Source organism: Oncorhynchus gorbuscha, linkage group LG06, assembly GCF_021184085.1.
Source record: "Oncorhynchus gorbuscha isolate QuinsamMale2020 ecotype Even-year linkage group LG06, OgorEven_v1.0, whole genome shotgun sequence".
Classification (NCBI taxonomy): Eukaryota; Metazoa; Chordata; class Actinopteri; order Salmoniformes; family Salmonidae; genus Oncorhynchus; species Oncorhynchus gorbuscha.
In genome coordinates, this window is record NC_060178.1 from 79,341,898 (window position 1) to 79,368,860 (window position 26,963).

Sequence of the window (26,963 nt, forward strand, 5' to 3'; positions counted from 1 at the left end):
GTGTCAGCTCCTGGCCTCATGGTACTTCAGTTTCCTGTTGAGAGTAGCCTACAAATCCTGGCCTTTCTCTCTCTCCTTCCTGACTCAGAACTATAGATAGTATATACATTCAATATCTATTTCCTGTATCACATATACATCTATACTCATAACTAGAGATAGTATATTGATTACATATACATCTATATTCAGAAGCGTGTGCTCTCATGTTTCAGCATGCGGATGTTGGTGAGGGATCCGCTGCCTCTGTGGTGGTGGTGGTGGTGTTGTTGGTACCCATATCCCTGGTGCTGTTCCTCCAGTCACCGCTGGCTGATTCCAGACGACACATTGCTGCTGGGGCTAGAGCCGCTGGAACCGCGGTCTTCAAACACACTCACCTCGATCTGGAGGGCACAGGGGTTAAGGAGTGGGAGGGAAGGGGGTAATATATGTACACAGATTGGGGATAAGGGGTATACTCTAGGCCAGGGGTCGGCAACTAGATTTAGCCATGGGACAATTTTATTCTGAAAGAATGGTCGGTGGGACGGAAAATCATTCTAATAATTTGTACACTGCAAATTGACCAAAACTAAGCCAACGAATAGATTGTATTTTAAAATAACAATAATTTCATACCTTGATTACATTGAGACACGATCACATGTCTCTTCTTTTGTTGTGGGAATACTTGGGAACAGATTTCCTAAATTAAACACATTTTTGCTGTATTCCTGGTGATTTTAGTCTTTATTTATTTATTTTCATATGTTTATTTAAAACAAATACCTGTAGGCTGCCACTCAAAATAAAAATAACAGTAAGAAATAAATACAGCATTTAGGTAATAATACATTCAGTATAAACAGGAAAAGAAAACATAAAAAAATTGGGCCTCCACCATCAAACTCCCATTCCATTCCCCCAACCCCACCCAGCACATGTCTCCATCCAGAAGTATTTACAGTGCCTTTAGAAAGTCTTCATCCTTTTAAAGAAAGGGTAACCCATTTTGAATGTTGTATTGCTTTTGCCTCCAGTATTTATGCTGCAATAGTTTATGTATCAGGATGCTAGGGTAAGTTTATTTTATTTTAATTGTACCTTTATTTAACGAGGCAAGTCAGTTAAGAACCCTGTTATGGATGATGCGAATTTTCGCAGCTTTTTGTTCAAAATCGCGCAACATTTCAAAGTCCTGCTACTCATGCCAGGAATATAGTATATGCATATGATAAGTATGCGTGTATAGAACACACGCTGAAGTCTCTAAAACTGGTTAAATCATGTCTGTGGCTATAACAGAACGTGTTTAGGAGTAAAAATCCCAGGGAAAACTGTTCACCAAAAACGCAAAAAAAATATTCATCCGCCAGTCAATGTATTGTCTAAGACGACAGAAAATAAACAAGGATCCCATTTCAATGCCTACAGCTTCCAAACGATGTCGCCAGTACTGGCATTTCATGGCTGCTTTATCCTTGGTTAGATGACGTATAGGCACTTCCTGTCTTGGGGCGCACCGCAGGATGTTATGAAAGTGAAAACATGGACGATGATTTCAAGACTTGCTGCTATCGAATACAGATCGCCCCGTGATCAATTTGATAGATTATTAACGTTTATTAATACCTAAAGCTGGTTTAGAAAAGTAGTTTGAAGTGATTTGTAAAAGTTTATAGGCAACTTTTGTAATTTTAAAAAGTGACGTTGCGTCTTGTAAAGGGGAATTTTCCTGGATCAGACTGGCCTTCATAAAATGACATTTTGGCTATACAATGACGGATTTAATCGGGAAAAAGACTCAATTGTGATGTTTATGGGATATATAGGAGTGCCAACAAAGAAGCTCGTCAAAGGTAATGAATGTTTTATTTTTTATTTCTGCGTTTTGTGTAGCGCCGGCTACCGCAAAATCTTTTGTTTAGGTGTCGTTCAGCTATTTTGGGGGGTGCATGCTATCAGATAATAGCTTCTCATGCTTTCGCCGAAAAGCATTTTACAAATCTGACTTGGTGGCTAGATTCACAACGAGTGTAGCTTTAATTCAGTACCTTGCATGTGTGTTTTAATGAAAGTTTGAGTTTTATCGAAAACTATAGGTGGCGCTCTGAAATTTCCGCTGATTGATGTTCCTGCACTGGAACTACATTCCACATCATCCCTAAGAGGTTTTTAAGAACAAATTCTTATTTTCAATGACGGCCTAGGAACAGTGGGTTAATAACTGCCGTCTGTTATGTCTGGACTATTTTTCCTGTGTTATCTGTTGTCCTGTGTGAATTTAAGTATGTTCCCTTTAATTCTTTCTCCCTCCTCTCCTGGAGGACCTGAGCACTGGGACCATGCCTCGGGACTACCTGGCCTGATGACTCCTTGCTGTCCCCAGTCCACCTGGTCGTGCTGCTGCTCCAGTTTCAACTGTTCTGTCTGCCTGCCTATGGAACCCTGACCTGTCTCTAACTCTGAATGCTCGGCTATGAAAAGCTAACTGACATTTACTCCTGAGGTGCTGACTTGTTGCACACTCTACAACAACTGTGATTTGACCCTGCTGGTCATCTATGAACGTTTGAACATCTTGGCCATGTCCTGTTATAATCTCAACCCGGCACAGCTAGAAGAGGCCTGGTTCCTCCCTAGGTTTCTTCCTAGGTTCCTGCCTTTCTCTGGAGTTTTTCCTAGCCACCGTGCTTCTACACCTGCATTGCTTGCTGTTTGGGATTTTAGGCTGGGTTTCTGTACAGCACTTTGAGATATCAGCTGATGTACGAAGGGCTATATAAATACATTTTATTTGTATAGCACTTTGTGACATCGGCTGATGTAAAAAGGGCTTTATATATACATTTGATTGGTTGATTAGATTTTTGTGCATCTCTGAGTGATATTCTATTGATTCCCTGTGTGAATATATGTTTTCATGTGTATCTGAGTTATTGGTGTTAAAGCAGGCAGAAATCTGGTATTTCGTAGCACCGTGATAAAGTCGCCTCACTACACTGGAAGTTAAAAGGAATACAACTTTTAGATCGTGAAAACGTCTTTCATACAGATTTCAATACTCGGGAGGATGTCTTTTCTCAAATGAGCCATTGATCATATTTTTGCAATATTCCTATCTCAAGAAATTTGTCATTTAACTGAGGGTCTAGAACATTTTTCCTATGAATCTGCCTTTTTAGTCCAGGGTGCTTTGCATGTTGGAGTTGTCAGAGATATTATAGGAAGGAGATAGGAATCCACTGAATGAAGGAACGTATACACCCCATCCAGCAGACTGTCGACCAATTGCGTCCACGTTGTCATGCTGCATCATGCAGTTGCAAAGCTACTGTTGAGAAAAAAAGCTGTATGTTGAGAAACATGCTTATTTTCCACGAAAGTATGTAATGTCATGATTCCAAAGCTATATGATACAACAGATAGCAAATTAATTATCGCACATCTCAGAAAATATTTGTAATATTGTACTTCTTGTTGACGAAATTTGTGATAATGTTTGGTCTAATGCCCAATAGACTCCCATTTAATCCTTGAAGGATAGAGCTCCTTGTCCCAGAATCACCATTGTGAATGTTAGACTCCACTCTGTAAGTCACATCTACAGGTTGAACATGGCGAGATTGTAAACTCCTAAATTGATAATGCCGTTTGTTTAGGCAATTTTACAACGAACTAACGTTAGCGTTAGATGCTGATATCGTCTTTTGAATTACTGTGTGTAGGTATGTTTGCTATCTATCTAGCTAGCTAGCCAGTCAGCTCATAGAGAGCATTGAACTGTGGATTTTGTAGTTGACATGAGCTGAAACAGATTTCCACAGCGATTTTCCATGTTGCTACCAACCTTATTATAACACCAAAATGAAACATTTGTTCACAAAAAAGTGTCATGGTGTCATTTAACACTGTAAATTAAATTGGATTTATTATTAAACTTTGTCACGACTACCTCCGAAGTCAGTCACTCTCCTTGTTCGGGCGACGTTCTGCGGTCGACGTCACCGGTATTTTAGCCATCACCGATCCACCTTTCATTTTCCATTTGTCTTGTCTTGTCTTCCCACACACCTGGTTTCAATTCCATCAATTACATGTTGTGTATTTAACCCTCTGTTCCCCACATGTCCTTGTCCGGTATTGTTTTTTTGTAAGTGCTTGTGCACGTTATGTCTGGGGTTTTGTCCCATTGTTTATGTTTTTTGTTCCACTGTGATTTTTATCATTAAACTGCGCCCTGGTAACACAGTCTTTGCTCTCCTGCGCCTGATTTCTCTACCACCAGTATGCACGCTTTACAAACTTATTATACATTTTGTTGTGTTACATCCTGAATTCAAAATGTATTCAATTGATTGTTTTCTCACCCATCTACACACAATACCCCATAATAACAAAGTAACAACATGTTTTTAGAAAATGTTGCACATTTACAACAACAAAAAATACAGAAATATCTAATTCATATAAGTATTCACACCCTTGAAACAATACATGTTAGAATCACCTTTGGCAGAGATTACAGATGTGTTTTTCTGGGTAGGTTTTGGCATTCCTGGATTGTACAATATTTGCACATAATTATTTAAAACATTCTTCAAGCTCTGTCAATTTGGTTGTTGATCATTGGTACACAGCCAGTTTCAAGTCTTGCTATAGATTTTCAAGCCTATTTAAGTCAAAACTGTAACTAAAACACTCACTCGGGAACATTCAATGTCGTCTTGGTATGCAACTCCATATTTGGTGTGGTGTTTTAGGTTATTGTCCTGCTCAAAGGTGAATTTCTAGGATTTTGCCTATGCTTCGCTATATTATTTTTATCCCCCCAAAAATCCCTAGTTATGGGTATGCATACCCATTACATGATGAAACCACCACCATGCTTGAAAATATGAAGAGTGGTAATCAGTGATGGATTGTGTTGGATTTTCCCCAAACAAAACACATTGTTTTCAAAACATAAAGTTAATTTCTTCAGCACATTTTATGCAGTTTTACTTTAGTGCCTTATTGCATGTCACGTTCTGACCTTAGTTCCTTTATTATGTCTTTGTGTTGGTTTGGTCAGGGCGTGAGTTGGGGTGGGTAGTCTATGTTTTTTTTCTATGTTGTATTTCTGTGTTTGGCCTGGTATGGTTCTCAATCAGAGGCAGCTGTCGATTGTTGTCTCTGATTGAAAATCATACTTAGGTAGCCCGTTTTCCCCATGTTGGTTGTGGGTGATTATTTTCCGTGTCAGTGTTTGCTCCATTCTGTACAGGCTTCCTTCTATTCACTTTCTCATTTAGGTTAGTATTGCGGAGTAACTACAATGTTATTGATCAATCCTCAGTTTTCTCCTATCACAGCCATTAAACTCTGTAACTGGTTAAAAGTCACCATTGGCCTCATGGTGAAATCCCTGAGCAGTTTCCTTCCTCTCTGGCAACTGAGTTAGGAAGGACATCTGTATCTTTGTAATGACTGGGTGTATTGATACACGACAATACATGACACCATGTATTGATACACCAAAGTGTAATTTATAATTTCACAATACTCAAAGGGATATTCAATGTCTGTTTTTTTACCCATCTACCAATAGGTGCCATTCTTTGCGAGGTATTGGAAAACCTCCCTTGTCTTTGTTAAGAACATTTTTACTTCTGAACTTATTTAAGCTTGCCATAACAAAGGGCTTGAATACTTATTGACCCAAGACATTTTAGCTTTTAATTTTTAAATAATTTGTAAACATTTCTAAAAACATAATTCCACTTTGACATTATGGGCCAGTATGTATAGGCCAGTGACACAACATCTAACAACAAAATGTGGAAAATGTCAAAGAGTATAAATACTTTCTGAAGACACAAACTGCAAACTGAAGACACAAACCACATAATGAAGGAATATACCTACCTGATTTAGGGGACACAGATAACAGTTGGGGCTAATTTCATAGTAAAGCATTTCCTTGGTATTTTACCAAAACCCAAAACGCAACATGATTACATACACAGTGTTGGTCCCATGTTTCATGAGCTGAAATAAAAGATCCCAGAAATTGTTCATATGCAAAAATAAATCTTATTTTGCTCTAATTTTGAGCACAAATGTGTTTACATCCCTGTTAGTGAGAATTTCTCCATTGACAAGATAATCCATCCACCTGACAGGTGTGACATATCAATAATCTTATTAAACAGCATGATCATTACACAGATGCCCCTTGTGCTGGGGACAATAAAAAGCCACTCTAAAATGTGCAGTTTTGTCACACAACACAATGCCACAGATATCTCAAGTTTTGAAGGAGTGTGCAATTGGCATTCTGACTGCAGGAATGTCCACCAGAGCTGTTGCCAGATAATTTAATGTTCATTCTCTACCATAAACTGACTCCAATGTCATTTTAGGGAATTTGGCAGTACATCCAACCGGCCTCACATCAGTAGACCAAGTGTGTAGTCGTGTGGCGAGCGGTTTGCTGATGTCAGCGTTGTGAACAGGGTGCCCAATGGTGGCGGTGTGGTTATGGTATGGGTAGGCAGGACAACAAACACAGTTGCATTTTATCGATGTTTTATCGATGATTTTATCAAGTTGAATGCACAGAAATACTGTGATGAGATCCTGAGGCCCATTGTGAGGCCCATTTTTTTAAAGGTATCTGTGACCAACAGATGCATATCTGTAATACTAGTCATGTGATATCCATAGATTAGGGCCGAATTAATGATTTCCTCATACGTACCCATTTCAGAAAACTAGGTGTATGTCGCAAGTCATGACTTCAAAGGAGAGCCATTTTAATTATATATATTTTTTAATCAAAATGCGTTTTTTGGCAGAAATGCCTTCTGGAACATGTGAACTTTCATGTGCCTTAATAACAACTTTTATGCCATCTGTAAATACAAATACAATCTTTAAATTACAAGCCCTCCCACTAGTCATGATTGTCTGACATTAATGAGTGTGCATGCCGAGAGAGGAGTTTGGATTGGTCTGCCATATAATATAATAAATAATATATGCCATTTAGCAGACGCTTTTATCCAAAGCGACTTACAGTCATGTGTGCATACATTCTACGTATGGGTGGTCCCGGGGATCGAACCCACTACCCTGGCGTTACAAGCGCCATGCTCTACCAACTGAGCTACAGAAGGACCACATATAGAAGGCTTATGTCTATTTGAGCTGGTCAGTCTGTGTTGGGTAAGCTTTTTTTCAAATGTATCGTGCAGTGGAGCTGAATAAGTGTCACTCTCCACCTGGAGGATCAAGTTTTGAATTTGACAGCTAAAGAGATGGAGACAACATCTGTCTCTGGATTACATCTACAAACTAAGGGCAAACGTGGCATGGCATCCGTGAAAGGGAGATACATCCATCATGCTTGATGATATATATACGGGTAAGATAGTCTAGCTAGCTACATTTTCAGATATTACACCTTTGTAATTTTGACAGAAAGTGGTTTCATTTCAAGCTAAAGTGTCCTGTTAGCTAGCTAGCTAACATTAGCTGGCTGGCTCCCTAGCTAACGTTACTTAATGTGACATGTGTGATCTTACACATTGTTTACCTAGCTAGGTTCATTGTTTACCTAGCTAGCTAGCTACATGTCTTAAGATAAAGTGTACTGTTAGCTAGCTAGCTAACGTTAGCCGGCTTGTCTCCTAGCTAAGGTTACGCATATGACGTTATTATTCGTATCCAAGAGCCATTTGCGTTGCTAGTTAGAGCCTAATGTCAGCTAGCTAACATTGAACCTGGTTGGTTAGCTTCCAGCAGATTCATGCAGGGTAGTAACAACATGATTTGGCACTAATTACATTGTTGTTTAACTAGCTAACATTATCTGGCTGGCTCGTTAGCTAACGTTACGTGAAGTGTGTGATCTTAAACGTTGTTTACCTAGCTAGCTTTATTGTTTACCTTGCTCACTAGTTAGCTACATGTCTTACGCTAAAGTGTACAACACCCGTTGAATATGGCGTGTGTCAGTAAACGTCGGCAAATAAGTCACATGTATGGAAACTTGCAGAAAGGAGCACATTATAGTGTTTGCTTTTGTGAATGCAGTTAGACGGTTCAGACCTCAGGCTATCAACCTTGTGCTATCTTAAATCTGCACAGACAACTAATTGCCTTTTACACACTATCTGCTGACTGCCACGTCTACAAAAAGCATGTGCTTCTCTATAAAAGCTGAGAACCGACACTGTTCGTTGGGCCTTAACTGCACAACTGTTTTAGTGCGTTGTTAACTGTTAAATTTTTGCAAATCTTATAATAAAGTGTTGTTTGAAAGAATCTGCAGTCTCTCTTCCCTTTGATTAGAATTTCTACGACAGAGCCCAGATAGTTTATTTATAAATCCCATAATTGGAAAGACAAAAGGAGTTGCCTGGTAATGTGTATGTATCTTTCAAATGTAGGAATGTTCTCAAACCATTACTGTACATGATATCGGCAAGGGTACAGTTCCCACAGTTGGAGCATTGGGAGGATGCAAAAGGCTGCCCTTCAGATCGCAAGGCATTATTGTGAAATATTGGAGTATTACATTTCCATGATCATTGTAGAATAAATTCTTCATCTTTTCTGACTTTGATGGTTTCATAGACCACTCACAAAATAAGCTATTGGCCTACAGCAAGTTAGTATAGGCTACCATTCGTCTAATATCTCATTTAACTGGACCCAAGGCACAGTAGTAAATAGATAAGCTAATGTAGATTCAGCTAAAAAAAGTGGATGCAAAACATTATTGCATTCAAGCGATCTGTTTACAGGTCCACAACTATTTGCAATTGATTTTGTCTTGCAGAAACGGTCAGAAACAGCAAATGTCACTTTTTAAAAACATTCTGCCGCCACAGATATTTGATAAAGTTTGCCATTGCTATTTCCCCTAGATACTGTATTGCCCTAATTCCAATACTTCCAAAGTATACAGCAAATAAGGGCATTATTTGTCACCATAAAAGGTGAATTATGGGCGTTATTCAACTGGAATTATAATGTACGACAGGACTTGATTTATGACGGGCACGTGTATGTACGGGGTGTGCCAAGTTTATAAAACTCAATATTTTTGTGCGTGCGCAGTCTTATCAGAAATTTACAATAGTGTTACATTTATGCAACGGTTATAAATGAGGCCTAAGAGGAGAGAGCAGGGCCAGGGGGGAGAAAAGCAGGAAGAAAAACAAGGTCTTAATAAAACTAAAACTATCTTTAGTGAGCTACAACCACACTGAAGTCGCCCTAACCCTCTAAACTTTTACTCTACGAGGCTTTGCCTAGTCACTTTAATCACCAGCAGTCAACTTTAAGGAAATCTATGTCTTGTAAGACACCTAACCCTAACCTCTATAATCAAATCGCTAACTTTTGGTAAGAAGACCTGCCGTGACAATAGATCAATGTATTGCTCAAAAAGGATACGACTCTCATGCCTCTCTCAACAGGATCGGTCAGTAGCAGACCTCTGGGAGCGTAGATCTTCTCATTCTGTTCCTGGATATACCCTGAGATCTTCTTCAATACCTGATAGAGTGAGGGGAGAGAGAAAGAGGCAGAGGGAGAAGAGAGAGAGATGGAGAGGATGTTGCTTAGAATAAAATATGTAAGAGGTGAAATGAGGACAAGGCTATAAATCCCTGCCCCTTGCTTTTGCATTTGCACCCCTCTTTACCCTCCCCCTCATGTGCCCCACAGAGTGGAAGAAATTATGGATGGAAGAAATGACTTGCACTAATTCTTTCTGTCTATGTCTGCTTGTCTTTCTGTCTACAGCTGCTTGTCTCTATCCAGTCTAAAGCACAAACATAAGCAAAACCCAGTGTATTTATATTATGCTCTAAGGACACTACGTTATTCTAACACACACTTCTAAAGAGTTTTTCACCATTTAAACTTTTCTAAACATTTCTCTCTTTTCCATTTAAAAGCTTAATAATTTGGAGACATTGGTTGGTAATTGTTGAGATCCCATTTTTTCAGTGTAATTCCCATTTTTGGATGAACTGTCTGCAGTGTTTGGTTGAACTTCCTGGGCCCTGCTTCCTGTCCAAAGGGTGTACTTGTACATCAGCTGCCTCACGCTACAGAAACAGGAGATAAGCTCCTGCTTCTGCCAAGGCTTATGTAAGGCTAGTTACTGGGTTGTTAAATCAAATCAAAATCAAACAAATGTTATATGTCAGATGCGCTGAATACAACAGGTGTAGTAGACGTTACAGTTAAATGCTTACTTACAAGCCCTTAAACCAACAATAGAGTTTTAAAGAGATAAGAATAACAAATCATTAAAGAGCAGCAGTAAATGAAACAATACCGGGGCTATATACAGGGGGTACCGATACAGAGTCAATGTGCAGGGGCACCGGGGTCGAGGTAATATGTACATGTAGGTAGAGTTATTAAAGAGACTATGCATAGATAATAACAGAGAGTAGCAGCAGCATTCCATGCAAATAGAATTGGAAGCCATTTCATTAGCTGATGCAACCCGTCAGGATGCTCTCGATGGTACAGCTCTAAAACCTTTGTGGATCTGAGGACCCATGCCAAATCTTTTCAGTCTCCTGAGGGGGAATACGTTTCATCGTGCCCTATTCACATCTGGCTTGGTGTGCTTGGACCATGTTAGTTTGTTGGTTATGTGGACACCAAGGAACTTGAAACTCTCGACCCGCTCCACTACAGCCCCGTTGATATTAATGGGGGCCTGTTTGGCCCGCATTTTCCTGTAGTCCACGATCAGCTCCTTTGTCTAGCTCACATTTAGGGAGAGGTTGTTATCCTGGCACCACACTTCCAGGTCTCTGACCTCCTCCCTATAGGCTGTCTCATCGTTGTCGGTGATCAGGCCTACTGTTGTGTCATCAGCAAACTTAATGATGGTGTTGGATTCATGTTTGGCCACGCAGTCATGGGTGAACAGGGAGTATAGGAGGGGACTAAGCACACACCCCTGAGGGGCCCCAGTGTTGAGGATCAGCAATGGGCGATAATTGTGCACCTTACTTCACAATTGAATTTAAATTAGGCCTAACTGAATGATAAGGAGGGTGAAGAGGTTCACTTAATTTAGAACGACAATAGTGTAATGATGAGTTTGTGTTATGCCTATTTATCAGCAGCAAATAATTTGACTGCGCGTCATGGCGGTTGATACCATTCTCTTTTACATTTTACTTTGTACAAATAAGCTGTTAGTGACTGTTTTATTTACTATAACTCAATTACTAATCAAATGTATTGTAAGGGAAACAAAAACATGCTACATGTTGCAGTAGGCCTTTAGAATAATGCAACACATATCATTGACTCTATCCAGCGAAGGAAACGATGCTAGCCCACTGAATGAATAACAAATGAATGGATGGGCAATAAATGTGCAAGTTACTTTACAATCTAATTTAAATTAGGCATAACTGAATGATAAAGAGGGTGAAGAGGTTGATTTAATTTAAAACAACAATAGTGTAATGATGAGTTTGTGTTATGCCTATACATCAGCATTGGCGCTCATGTTAATAATTAGTTTTATTCACTGTAACTTACTCATTTAATTTAAAACATGCTATGTGTTACAGTAGGCTTTTAGAATAATGCAAAACATACTGTATCCTTGACTCTGTCCAACTTCATGAGCGGGAAACAAATGAAGCCAGTCAGCCTGCACAGCCGGCCCATCGAAAATACACCTAAACTATACAAAAACTCATTTCACACATAATAAGAGTTAGCCTATAGACAAGATTACAGGGACAATAATGTAATGGGTGACACTATCAGGCCTATCAAATTGTATATGAAGAGATCTGTAATTTACAGATGCATGGAAGGGATCATCACTTTATCGAATCACATGCAAGTAAAACATTTTGATTTCAATATAGTACCAGAAAGAGTATATTCTGCAGTTTCTATTACATACCTTAGTCAAATAATCATCATAAGTCAAGAGGTGCAGCTCTATTTCCAAATTTAACTTTTTTAAAGAATATCCACGCTGTCCATGCATTCAGCACATGACCACTCATATAATAATATAACTAGCCAGGTGGACAGTTGAAATTATTTGCTGTTTTCCTAAATAAAACCACCAGTGCATAAACAATTGTAAAGGATGATTTTAGAAAATAAATAGCATATTTTATTTTTATGTTTATTATTTTACTTGTTTTTGCTTAATAGCCATTATTATTTGTTTCAATTTGTCAAAAGAATCTGTAACGGGACTTTTTAAATTATTATTATTCATTTTGGGATATATTTCCACGAATATTTCTTCATGCAATTAATCCTTTATAATAGTTTATGCACTAATTATCAAGCATTGGTGCTTACAATTGAAGTCGGGATTTTACATTCATCTTAGCCAAATACATTTAAACTCAGTTTTTCACAATTCCTGACATTGTATCCTATAAAAATTCCCTGTTTTAGGTCAGTTAGGATCACCACTTAATTTTAAGAATGTGAAATGTCAGAATAATAGTAGAGAGAATGATTTATTTCAGCTTTTGTTTCTTTCATCACATTCCCAGTGGGTCAGAAGTTTACATACACTCAATTAGTATTTGGTAGCATTTCCTTTAAATGTATTAACTTGGGTCAAACGTTTCGGGTAGCCTTCCACAAGCTTCCCACAATAAGTTCGGTGAATTTTGTCCCATTCCTCCTGACAGAGCTGGTGTAACTGAGTCAGGTTTGTAAGGCCTCCTTGCTCGCACACATTCTCTCAGTTCTGTCCACACATTTTATATAGGATTGAGGTCAAGGCTTTGTGATGGCCACTCGAATACCTTAACTTTGTTGTCCTTAAGCCATTTTGCCACAACTTTGGAAGTATGCTTGGAGTCATTGTACATTTGGACCCATTTGCGACCAAGCTTTAACTTCCTGACTGATGTCTTGAGATGTTGCTTCAATATATCCACATTATTTCCCCTCCTCATGATGCCATCTATTTTGTGAAGTGCACCAGCACCTCCTGCAGCAAAGCACCCCCACAACATGATGATCGCACCCCTGTGCTTCACGGTTGGGATGGTGTACTTCGGCTTGCAAGCCTCCACCTTTTTCCTCCAAACATAACGATGGTTATTATGGCCAAACTGTTCTATTTTTGTTTCATCAGACCAGAGGACATTTCTCCAAAAAGTACGATCTTTGTCCCGATGTACTTTTTTATGGCGGTTTTTGAGCAGTGGCTTCTTCTTTGCTGAGCAGCCTTTCAGGATATGTCAATATAGGACTCATATTACTGTGGATAGAGATACTTTTGTACCCGTTATCTCCAGCATCTTCACAAGGTCCTTTGCTGTTGTTCTGGGATTGATTTGCACTTTTCGCACCAAAGTACGTTAATCTCTAGGAGACAGAACGCGTCTCCTTCCTGAGCGGTATGATGGCTGCGTGGGTCCATGGTGTTCATACTTGTGTACTATTGTATGTACAGATGAACGTGGTACCTTCAGGAATTTGGAAATTGCTCCCAAGGATGAACCACACTTGTGGAGGTCTAGAATTTTTTTCCTGAGGTTTTGGCTGATTTCTTTAGATTTTCCCATGATGCCAAGCAAAGAGGCACTGAGTTTGAAGCTAGGCCTTGAAATACATCCACAGGTAAAAGTCAAATTGACTCAAATTATGTCAATTAGCCTATCAGAAGCTTCTAAAGCCATGACATCATTTTCTGGAATTTTCCAAGCTGTTTAAAGGCACAGTCAAATGAGTGTATGTAAACGTCTGACCCACTGGAATTGTTTTACAAGTGAATTATAAGTTAAATGATCTGTCTGTAAACAATTGTTGGAAAAATTACTTGTGTCATGCACAAAGTAGATGTCCTAACCCGACTTGCCAAAAATAGTTTTTTTAACAAGAAATTTGTGGAGTGGTTGAAAAAAGCGTTTTAATAACTCCAACCTAAGTGTATGTAAACTTCCGACTTCAACTGTATGTTTGCTGCACCTTGCGGGTTGATATGCATCTGATGCATACTGCATGCTAAAGGGGACACCCGGCAACATTCTCTAGTGGGTACTTATAAACTGATCTTATAAATCTAGTATAAATAAACAACTTTCCTCACATGGCCAATATGATCTCGAGATCTCCATGTTGCACATATCTTATCTGACAAATATATTATCTTAAAATGACATGGAAGGAGAGCACAGAGCACACTTCTGTTTGGCTCAAACCTGAATGGCAATGCATGTCTTGATTCCCTTCCAGTACTTTTGCATGGTTTTGATCCAAAAATGCTTTAAAAAACAAACAGAAACATACATAGAGATGACTTCTGTGTGTCTCGATTTGCTGTGTGAAAGAACGTTTATGAGAACATTACAGAAACATGGAGATGAAAGTTGTGTGTGAGAAATAGCGAAGAGGGGCAGGCTGGGACTTTTCGATCTCTTAACGTCTTGCTCTGTCTGACCTACTAACACACACACACACACACACACACACACACACACACACACACACACACACACACACACACACACACACACACACACACACACACACACACACACACACACACACACACACACACACACACACACACACACACACACACACACACACACACACACACACACAGCTGAGGAGAGGATTAATTAGTGTATGTGTTTGTGTGTGCATGTGACCGTAGGGGCATCAAGAGAAAGATGAATCCCTTCATCAGTTGTGTTTGTGCCTGTCATTCACTTTGACGGAACACACACAAAAGCCATGTTATGGTTGGAAGGGCTGTCCATGCCCACCGGCACCCAGGTGCCAGCTGTATGACACACACACACACGCACGCAAACACACACACACACACACACACACACACACACACACACACACACACACACACACACACACACACACACACACACACACACACACACACACACACACACACACACACACACACACACACACACACACACACACACAGCTGAGGAGAGGATTAATTAGTGTATGTGTTTGTGTGTGCATGTGACCGTAGGGGCATCAAGAGAAAGATGAATCCCTTCATCAGTTGTGTTTGTGCCTGTCATTCACTTTGACGGAACACACACAAAAGCCATGTTATGGTTGGAAGGGCTGTCCATGCCCACCGGCACCCAGGTGCCAGCTGTATGACACACACACACACGCACGCAAACACACACACACACACACACACACACACACACACACACACACACACACACACACACACACACACACACACACACACACACACACACACACACACACACACACACACACACACACACACACTAGCACAAAGCAGTGGACAGCTGAAGGCAAAATAGTGTATCAGAGGCTCAATCAGACCTTATCACAGAGCCTTTGGCTGAATGTGTGTGTGTGTGTGTGTGTGTGTGTGTGTGTGTGTGTGTGTGTGTGTGTGTGTGTGTGTGTGTGTGTGTGTGTGTGTGTGTGTGTGTGTGTGTGTGTGTGTGTGTGTGTGTGTGTGTGTGTGTGTGTGTGTGTGTGTGTGTGTGTGTGTGTGTGTGTGATGTATACGTGTGTCCAGCTGATAAGAGGCCACACACCAGTGAGCATGTATGAGTGGACAGATTCCCAGGACTACCCACGGTCTAGATCAACATCTTTGTCATCAAAGCACACTGATTACGCATAGCGTGTCAGAACAACTACAAAAAACAATGTTCTCTCAGCCGACTCTCATAACTAATTCAGGTTATTGAACCAATTCCGTTTATTTCCCTGCGTCAAATGGCAGGTTTCCAAACTGGTATTGGTAACCAGTCAAACCTTAGTACACGTGCTATCTTAATTTGACCAGTTTCTCACAGCAGGAAAATATTCATGCAACAACAGAAATTGTTAATTATATGTGGATTATAATAAATGTATATTTTTGTATGGAGTGAATACAATTTTAGTTAGGATATATCAAGTCTGACATTTTAAAGTGGAAATTACACACTTGAGAAGCTTTTTTAAATCTTGAATACTATAATTTCCATTTCCTGCTGCAACAAAGTGACCAAATTAAGATAGAACACCTGTAGGTGGACGTCACAATAAAACTTGCTTACTTCAAGAGTCAGCAATTGCTGTGCACTTGCACACTGCAAACTAGCCATACAGACAAATGCAGCATGTCAGAACAGTTGTAATTCAACTGTATGCTTCACCATGCCACAGTTCACACCTCTGAAGAGGTGAGGCATTTCTGACACGTCCATTCTGTGATCCCTACCCCTTTCTCTTTGGCAGAATGTCTCAGTGTTTCATGTGAACTTCCCATGCCCATAAGATACCAGCCTTTAGACCAACTGTTCTTAGTGTCACCCAATACTGACGCTACATTGGCACTCTCAATGTCAAATTAGTTCAAATAATCTTGCTCCTCACAAACACAAGGCTACCAGTATGTGAGTATTTTCGTGTGTGAGTGGGGTGTGTGTGGGTGTGTGTGTGTGCGTGACAGAACCTCTCTGATCAACTCACCTTGGTCTCACAGTGTATATAAAACCCCATAGAGCCTGATCAAACTGAGACATTGTTAGATTGAAGTCAGCAGAAGCATGGCCCATCAGCATTGTAACTGTCCACAGGAGCATGGAGTGCTGCATAAGCAATCCAGCCGCTGTGATTGATGTTAGGTTAGCGTAGCATGTTAATGAAGATGCTACGCTAAGGTGCTACGCTAACGTGACATCAATAACAGCATGGAATTTAAAATATATATATATTTCACCTTTATTTAACCAGGTAGGCCAGTTGAGAACAAGTTCTCATTTACAACTGCGACCTGGCCAAGATCAAGCAAAGCAGTGCGACAAAAACAACAACACAAAGTAACACATGGGATAAACAAAAGTACAGTCAATAACACAATATAAAAATCTATATACAGTGTGTGCAAATGGAGTAAGGAGGTAAGGCAATAAATAGGCCAATAGTAGCAAAGTAATTACAATTTAGCAAATGAACACTGGAGTGATAGATGTGAAGATGATGATGTGCAAGTAGATATACTGGTGTGCAAAAAAGAGCAAAAAAAGTAAATAAAAACAATATGGAGATGAGGTAGGTAGTTGGATGGGCTATCTGCAGATGGGCTGTGTACAGCTGCAGCGATCGGTAAGCTGCTCAGATAGCTAATGCTTAAAGTTAGTGAGGGAGATATAAGTCTCCAACTTCAGCGATTTTTGCAATTCGTTCCAGTCATTGACAGCAGAGAACTGGAAGGTGTTGGCTTTGGGGATGACCAGTGAGATACCTCCTGGAGCGAGTGCTACGGTTGGGTGTTGTTATGGTGACCAGTGAGCTGAGATAAGGTTGATCCTTACCTAGCAAAGACTCATAGATGACCTGGAGCCATTGGGTACAGAGCATACAGGTCGCAGTGGTGGGTGGTATATGGGGCTTTGGTGACAAAACGGCACTGTGATAGACTGCATCCAATTTGCTGAGTGGAGTGTTGGAGGCTATTTTGTAAACAACATCGCCAAAGTCGAGGATCGGTAGGATAGTCAGTTTTACGAGGGTATGTTTGGCAGCGTGAGTGAAGGATGTTTTGTTGCGAAATAGGAAGCCGATTCTAGATTTAATTTTGAATTTTCTAAGTCAGAACCATCCAGAGTAGTGATGCAAGACGGGTGGGCAGCGATCGGTTGAAGAGCATGCATTTAATTTTACTTACGTTTAAGAGCAGTTGGAGGCCACGGAAGGAGTGTTGTATGGGATTGAAGCTCGTTTGGACAGTGTCCAAAGAAGGGCCAGATGTATACAGGATAGTGAGATCAAGGTGAGCTGGATCAAGGAATCACCCACAGCATGAGCAACATTATTGACATATACAGAGAAAAGAGTCTGCCCGGTGCCCCCATAGAGACTGCCAGAGGTCCGGAAAAAACGCCCTCTGATTTGACAAACTGAACCCTGAGAAGTAGTTGGTGAACCAGACGAGGCAGTCATTTGAGAAACCAAGGCTGTTGAGTCTGCCAATAAGAATACAGTGATTGACAGAGTCGAAAGCCTTGGCCAGGTCGATGAAGACGGCTGCACAGTACTGTCTTTCATCGATGGCTGTTATGATATCAGTTAGTACCTTGTGTGTGGCTGAGGTGCACCCGTGACCAGCTCGGAAACCGGATTTCACCTCGGAGAAGGTCGGTGGGATTAGAAATGGTCAGTGAGATCCGAGCTGGTCACGGGTGTTTGTTATCTTGGGTTTCGAAGACTTTAGAAAGGAAGGGCAGGATATAGATCTGTAACAGTTTGGGTCTAGAGTGTCACCCCCTTTGAAGAGGGGGATGACCGTGTCAGCTTTCCAATCTTTAGGATCTCGGACGATACGAAAGAGAGGTTGAACAGACTAGTAATAGGGGTTGTAACAATGGCGGCGGATAGTTTTAGAAAGAAGGGTCCAGATTGTCTAGCCCAGCTGATTTTCACGGGTCCATGGGTTTTGCAGCTCTTTCAGAACATCAGCTATCTGGATTTGGGTGAATGAGAAGCTGGGGAGACTTTGACAAGTTGCTGTGGGTGGTGCGGAGCTGTTGGCTGGGGTTGGGGTAGCCAGGAGGAAAGCATGGCCAGCCGCAGAGAAATGCTTATTGAAATTCTCGATTATCATGGATTTATTGGTGGTGACAGTGTTTCCTAGCCTCATTGCAGTGGGCAGCTGGTTGGAGGTGCTCTTATTTTCCATGGTGCAGAGCCAGAGCGCACTGCTTAGACCACTATGCCACTGCAGTTCACAATGTTCTAGCAAGCCGTGAGAATACTTGATGGTAATAGCGCATCGTTTTTTATTATTTTGTTAAGACCCCTAGATCTTGACATTGTGTGAAGTTGAGGCGATTATGAACGACAGACCAATTACAACTGTAACAAATGACGCTAATGATCTAGAACCCCTGACTCCGAACCATCTGCTCCATCTGAAAGCAAAGCCAGTCCTGCCACCAGGACTATTCCAGAGATGCAACCTATACTCACGAAGGAGATGAAAGCAAGTGCAATATATCACTGACCTCTTCTGGAAGAGATGGATCAGGGAGTATCTTCCACTCATGCAGGACCGGAACAAGTGGAACAAAACTAAGAGAAACTTCAGTCCTGGAACCCTTGTTGTCATCGTCAATGATACCACCCCAAGGAACTCTTAGCTAATGGGGCGTGTAGTGGAGGCTTTGCCAGGGGTCAATGGTCTTGTCAGGAGCGTCATGGTTAAGACCAAGACCAATACCTATCAATAAACTCTGTCTGCTCCTTGAGGCAGTGGAGTGAGATACATGCACATACATACACACACAGTGCTCCATCTTTGAATCGTGCCCCTTCTTATTCGTGTATGTCGTACTCTTATATTCTTTGATGTCGTAGTCATACATTTTTGGGCGTCAAACTCTTTACATTTTTGGAAGTTGAACACCTGAACACTTCAACTCAGACTGAGATCTATGGACTCATTTCCTATATGGGACCTTGTATATTTGTATATAGCTATGAACTGTAATAGCTATCTGGTATACAATGATTTGTGTATTGGCTCTACGTTTGAATATTAAGTAATTGTTGTGCATTCAGTGCAGTTAACAATTAGGGGCCGGTATGTTAGAGCCGATTTGGACATATTTGTATAAAAGACAGAACATACAGAGCTCCCATGTACGTTTGTGTAATAAATTAAATATGATGAAATATTAGGTACCTTCATGATTTATATTTACCCGATTGAGATGTATTAATTTGTTGTTAGTGTAACTTTGTTTCTGCCCCCCCCCCCTTGCCCATTAATTGTACTGTGGTAGGTGTGTTAGGATAAAGGTAGGAAGTTCAAATCAAATCAAAGCTAATTTGTCACGTGCACCGAATACAACAGGTGTAGACCTTACAGTGAAATGCTTACTTACAGGCTCTGACCAACAGTGCAAAAAAGGTGTTAAGTGAACAATAGGTAAGTAAAGAAATAAAACAACAGTAAAAAGACAGGCTATATACAGTAGCAAGGCTACATACAGACACCGGTTAGTCAGGCTGATTGCGGTAGCATGTACATGTAGATATGGTTAAAGTGACTATGCATATATGATGACCAGAGAGTAGCAGTAACGTAAAAGAGGGGTTGGCGGGACACAATGCAGATAGCCCGGTTAGCCAATGTGCGGGAGCACCGGTTGGTCAGCCCAATTGAGGTAGTATGTACATTAATGTATAGTTAAAGTGACTATGCATATATGATAAACAGAGAGTTTATCGTAAATAAACAGCCACGAAAGGGCCCTCGGGTGGGGGGAGGAGTCCTAGCTAGACATGGGAGTGGTATAGTATTTTTGACCATACAGACAGGTCATATTATGTATTTTCCATGTCAAGTAATCTATGATTTAAGTTGATTGGAGTGTCATTTTTTTGTTAGATATAAGAAGAATAAACATTTTTGTTGCACCATATCCCTGGATCGCATTGAATGTTTTGGCGGTTTGGAATCCTTGAGTGTGGACTGTATGCGCACGAAACAGTCCCGCTTCAGGATAGGGCAGTGGCTATGGTAAAGAGGAAAGGAAGCCACTACAACTCCCTTTATGTTAACAAGGCCCTACTTCAGAAACGTTATCTAACTTTGCTGTTGAAGTATAGACACCTGAGTTGCCTAATCCATTCACAGGATTGGTTAACTCTTTGTAACAGACGCAGGGAGTCAGGATGCAGGTGCAGTTAGTGAGTTTAATAATAACGAACATGGCGCGATACAAAACAAGAGAAGCGTCTGACATAGAAACAAAAACAATACCATCTGAGACTGATAACAAAAGAGTGCTATATATAGGGTAAGTAATCAATGGAGTAATGAAGTCGACTGTGAAGTGTGACTGATGAGACGCAGGTGTGCGTAATGATGGTTGCCAGGTGTGCTTAAAGATGGGTTGCCAGGACCGGTGACTAGTAGACCAGTGAAGTCAAGCCCCGGAGCGGGAGTGGACATGACACTCTTGCGGTTTCTAGGATCTCCACGGAGCTAGGCAAATCTATATTGAAAATATATTTAATCTTCATGTTCTGGTGCTGTTCAGGCAATTTAAAGTAGGTAGGCATTCCGGAGGTCAAGTTTAGAAAACCCTGTGACACCATGGAGGGGGGCAAAAGCAACACTGATAAGTGACAAGGGATACTTGTAACTGACAGTGATGCTATTCAACCCACGGACGTCTATGCATGGCCTCAGTGACTCATCCTTCTTCTTGACAAAGAAAAACCCAGCTTCCACCGGAGAAGAAGAAGGCCTGATATGTCCGACAGCCAGGGAGTCCTGGATGTATTCTTCCATGGCTTCTTGCTCGGGGCGAGAGAGGTTATACAACCTGCTACTAGGGAGAGGAGCTCCAGGCTGAAGCTCGATAGCACAGTCGAAAGGCCAATGAGGCTGCAGAGATGGGGTGTGGGGCTTATTGAATACAGGAGCTAGGCTGTGATATTCTGGAGGAACAGAAGACAATCAGTTGGGTCTGGACACTGTTTCATTCGATTCACCTCTGGATGCCAACGCTGTCAATGGAAAGCTACTCTTTTGTGTTTTGGAGAGAACTGTCCCTGTTATCCTGTGTCTCTCTGCAAATCACCAGGAAAAGATCAGTTTCCACATAATCGACTGTTCTCACTCCTCTCTGGTTCTGGGTCATCCATGGTTAAAGCTACACAACCCACAGTTTGACTGGTCTACCAAAAGGGTAACTACTTGGAGTACATTTTGTCATTCTAATTGTCTACAATCTGCCCTTCCTCCTGCCTTGTCTGCACCCCAGTCCATTCCAGAACCCCCAATCCCAAGTTCCCCACTACTGCTGATCCCCCTCTTTTGCTGGACACAGGGAACAAGTGGAGACCAGGTGACCAACCTGGCCATAATATAGACAGCTCCGCTACCTCTCCTCTGGAGATAGATGGGTCTGGCTGCATGGGTACAGGATTAAAACATGCCTGGAGGCACTGAAGCAGATGTTATGGGACATGCAACTCTACCTCCCCTCTCCGCCGACGCTCACAGAGACGGTTGTCAATGCGGATAGTGAGAAAAATGACTTCATCAAGTCCATCAGGCTCCTCTTTAGACACCAACTCATCTTTGAGGGTCTCAGTGAGTGCGTTCCGGAATACTCCCTGAAGGGCCTCGTCATTCCAGCTGCTCTCTGCAGCGAGGGTGCGGAACTCACATGACATTTCGGCCACACTCTGGGAGCCTTGACGAAGGGACAGAAGTCATTTAGCGGCATCCTTTCCACAGACAGGGTTGTCGAATACCTTCCTCATCTCATCTGTGAATCCACATTAGGAGAAGCAGATAGGTGACTATCTCTCCCACAAGCAGTGGCCCAGGAAAGAGCTGCTCCACAAAGGCAGCCAATCAAAAAATTCATTTTGGCTCATTCACTAGCATAAGAGTAGGGCTGTTGCTCAAATACTAGTGAACATTGCACAAGAAAGGCTCTGCACGTGCCAAGATTACCATCATAGTGCTCAGGAGTCGGAACAAATGGCTCTCGGGGTGGAGAAGAGGGACTTGAGACGGTTGTGAACTCGCGGAGGTTTGGACCTGTAGTTCAGACAGGGTCCGTGAAAACTCCTTGATGTTCTCCAGTAGGGCTTTCAGGGCTTGGTCATGTTGCTCAAATAGGCCGCCTTGACCAACAATACTTTGGTAAAGAGTAGTGGAGTCTGCTGGGTTCATCTCTGGGCCAGATCGTACTGTTAAGCGGAGCGACACAGGGGAACACAAGAGCAGACTCAGATGAGGAAACAGGGATGAATGAACCGAAATATTTATTGTTACACTGGGAGATATGGTGTGCAGATCCGGAGAAGCTCGGATAAGTTGCAGAAAAACCAGATGTAGAGACGGAGGTTGGAGTTAGCTGAGTAGAACAGGGTAAACAGGTTCTGAGGGGAATCCAAGGCAGCGGTGGTGAGTAAAATCCAGAGCAAGGTAGTTGGGTGGTGACATGTGGAAGAGGAGCCAGAGACAGAGCGGTAACTGCAATGAGAGGATAAACTGTGTCAGGCAGGGAAACAGGCACAGCAGAGTAACAGGATCTTGAATAATCATAAATGGCTAGAGTCGTGAACTGACTGAGCAGAGATTACGATCTGGCAGAGGGGAAGTGGCAGGACTGAGTATTTGAAGAGATCTTGATTATGGAATGAGTTGCAGCTGGTAGGGATCTGCTCTGACTCCAGCACACCTGGCTCCAACCACACAATCACACAGAGAGGGATTGTGTACAGGGGGAGTAACTGCAGGTCAAGAAGACCCCGGATGAACACCAGAGGGTGTAGCAGGAGCAGATGTGACAGTAACTGAGCCAGGTTTGTAGGCCTCATTGCTTGCAAATGTCTGCCCACAAATGTTCAATGGGATTGAGGTCAGGGCTTTGTGATGGCCACTCCAATACCTTGAGAACTTTGGAAATATGCTTGGGGTCATTGTCCATTTGGAAGACCCATTTGCGACCAAGCTTTATCTTTCAGACTGATGTCTTGAGAAGTTGCTTCAATATATCAACTTAATTTTCCTCCCTCGTGATGCCATCTATTTTGTGAAGTGCACAAGTCCCATAACATGATGCTGCCCCCCCCCCCCCCCCACGGGGCTTCACGGTTGGGATGGTGTTTCTCAGCTTGCAAACCTCCCCCTCTTTCCTCCAAACATAACAACGGTCATTATGGCCAAACAGTCCTATTTTTGTTTCATCAGACCAGAGGACATTGCTCCAAAAAGTACGATCTTGGTTCTCATGTGCAGTTGCAAACGGTAGTCTGGCCTTTTTATGGTGGTTTTGGAGCAGTGGCTTCTTCCTTGCTGAGTGGCCTTCCCGGTTATGTTGATATAGGACTCGTTTTACTGTGGATAGAGATACTTTTGTACCGGTTTCCTCCAGCATCTTCACAAGGTCCTTTGCTGTTGTTCTGGGATTGATTTGCACTTTTCGCACCAAAGTACGTTCATCTCTAGGAGACAGAACGCGTCTCCTTCCTGAGTGGTATGATGCCTTGGTGGTCCAATGGTGTTTATACTTTCGTCCTACTGTTTGTACAGATGAACGTGGTACCTTCAGTCGTTTGGAAATTGCTCCCAAGGATGAACCAGACTTGTGGAGGTCTACCATTTTTTCCTGAGGTCTTGGCTGATTTCGTTTGATTTTCCCAGGATGTCAAGCAAAGAGGCACTGAGTTTGAAGGTAGGCCTTGAAATACATCCACAGGTACACCTCCTATTGACTCAAATTATGTCAATTAGCCTATCAGAAGCTTCTAAAGCCATTACATCATTTTCTGGAATTTTCCAAGCTGTTTAAAGGCACAGTCAACTTACTGAATGTAAACTTCTGACCCACTGGAATTGTGATACAGTGAATTATAAGTGAAACAATCTGTCTGTAAACAATTTGTGTCTACACAAACTACTTGTGTCATGCACAAAGTAGATGTCCTAACCGACTTGCCAAAGCTATAGTTTGTTAACCAGAAATGTGTTAGACTGGTTGTAAAACAAGTTTAATGACTCCAATGTAAGTGTATGTAAACTTCCGACACTGTATATACAGTACTTAGTCCTTCTGTGGTCCTTCTGTAGCTCAGTTGGTAGAGCATGGCGCTTGTAACGCCAGGGTAGTGGGTTAGATCCCCGGGACCACCCATATGTAGAATGTATGCACACATGACTGTAAGTCGCTTTGGATAAAAGCGTCTGCTAAATGGCATATATTATTATTATATATTAGTCAATGTGCAGGGGCACTGGTTAGGCGAGGTAATTTAGGTAATATGTACATGTAGGGAGAGTTAAAGTGACTATGCATAGATTATAAACAGAGAGTTGCAGCAGTGGAAAAGAGGGGTCTGGATAGCCCTTTGATTAGCTGTTCAGGAGTCTTATGCTTTGAGGGTGCGGTAGCAAAGAGAACAATTGACAATTTTTAGAGCCTTCCTCTGACACCGCCTGATATAGAGGTCGGAGGCTGAGCGGTTGCCATACCAGGCAGTGATACAAACAGTTAGGATGCTCTCGATGGTGCAGCTGTAGAACCTTTTGAGGATCTGAGGACCCATTCTAAATCTTTTCAGTCTCCTGGGGGGGAATAGGCTTTGTCGTGCCCTCTTCACGACTGTCTTAGTGTGTTTGGACCAGTCTTGCGTATGTCTATGTCTGGTGTGTATGTGTGTGTGTGTTTGGTACCTTTTCATAGCGTGTCTCCATACAGAGGAAGATGAAGTAGGCTGTAGCGCACGCCAGACATCCCTCCATGTAGGACTGGCCTCCGACCTTCTCTGCCTCCGCATAGTAGCTGTTCAATGTCTTTACTGTGTCCTCAAACAGAGTCCGCTCGATCTACACACACACACACATCCACGTAGGCGCACACACACAGTTAGCAAATCAGCACTATTAGAGTGAATGCTCCATCTGTCAGAAGACTGCAACACAAACATACACACACAAGCACATACACGCCCACGCCATATGTATACCAGCGTGAGGCTTTTATGTGACACTGTGTGAGCCATGATACACAAGCTGTTCTTCCACCACCTCAGGACACAAACACACACACACGCAAGCACACACAAACACACAAATACACACACCACCAGGCACATTCTGTTCTCCCAAAATACCCTTTATTCTATCGATTTAGAAATACATGCGTCACTTGTGGCATTCAAGGATGGACAAAAGAACCTTGAAAGGCTCCAATTCTAGGAATGTGAAAACAAAGTGAAGTCATATGTCTGTGTCTGTCTCCTTCGTGTACCTGCCTGTGTGCATGTGTGTGTGTGCTCACCCTGCTGCCCAGCTCGGAGGGGAACTTGATCTGGAATCGGCAGACGGTTCCTTCGCTGTAGTCTCTCTGGATGAACACCTTGGTGGCTAGAGACGGACTCTGCCTCAACTCCTGAAGGTTATGGAACTGTGGAGGAAGAGAGAGAGAGTAGTATGAGACATATGGAAGAGGGGGGGTGTCAGAAAAAAAGGGGTGAGGAAGAGCGAGGAGGGAGATACAGAGAGAGGAGAGAAATAAAGACATGGGAGATACAGAGTGAGGGGAAAAAGAGAGAGATGAGAGAGACAGGAGGAAGGGGAGGAACAGAGATTTTCAAGGATCAAGGAGCCAAAACACACTGACAAAAATTGAAATTGAGAAAATACTGCAATGTTAGATCGGTCTTATACTGCCCTTCAGCCATTGAATGAAGATAGGTGGGTAAAATAATGTCTCTGAAGCACAAAGAACTGAAGCCAACCAGAAGAGTCAAACATACTTACAGTATTGGAAGAAGGATTGGTATATCATATTTCTACGGCAGTTTCACTGAACTGTGTGGTATTTTATATTATAAACCGGGTAGTTTGGTTCCTGGATGCTGATTGGCTTATATAGCATGTCAGCCCTATGTATATCAGAAAATAACCCACGGGGATGACACAGAAATGATTGTTTACTGTTCTATTTATGTACAGTTGAAGTCTATATACACCTTAGCCAAATACATTTAAATTCAGTTTTTCGCAATTACTAACATTTAATCCTTGTAAAAATTCCCTGTTTTAGGTCAGTTAGGATCACCACCTCATTTTAAGACTGTGAAATGTCAGAATAATAGTAGAGAGAATGATTTATATCAGCTTTTGTTTCTTTTATCATTTACATTTACATTTAAGTCATTCAGCAGACGCTCTTATCCATGTTCCCAGTGGGTCAGAAGTTTACATACCCTCAATTAGTATTTGGTAGCATTTCCTTTAAATTGTTTAACTTGGGTCAAACATTTCGAGTAGCCTTCCACAAGCTTCCCACAATAAGTTGGGTGGATTTTGTCCCATTCCTCCTGACAGAGCTGGTGTAACTGAGTCAGGTTTGTAAGGCCTCCTTGCTCGCACACACTCTTTCAGTTCTGTCCACACATTTTATATAGGG

The 26,963-nt window shown here is 41.7% G+C and overlaps 1 protein-coding gene across 2 annotated transcripts in view; it reads right to left on the bottom strand.

Annotated features, from left to right (window-relative positions):
• The window catches only part of LOC124037264 (golgin subfamily A member 7B-like), a 45,017-nt gene that overhangs the window by 900 nt on the left and 17,154 nt on the right, over positions 1-26,963 (bottom strand). Inside the window, exons 2-5 of one of the 2 annotated variants that reach the window (XM_046351948.1) lie at positions 25,830-25,955; positions 25,223-25,375; positions 9,430-9,531; positions 1-386 (exon numbers count right to left, since the gene is read on the bottom strand). The exon at positions 1-386 is cut by the window's left edge and continues 900 nt beyond it. In XM_046351948.1, coding sequence (XP_046207904.1) covers positions 303-386; positions 9,430-9,531; positions 25,223-25,375; positions 25,830-25,955 — 465 coding nt within the window. In that variant the 3' untranslated portion in view covers positions 1-302. Of the gene's footprint in view, positions 387-9,429; positions 9,532-20,815; positions 23,021-25,222; positions 25,376-25,829; positions 25,956-26,963 lie in introns of those variants that run through there. The other variant, XM_046351949.1, reaches the window with a different exon arrangement.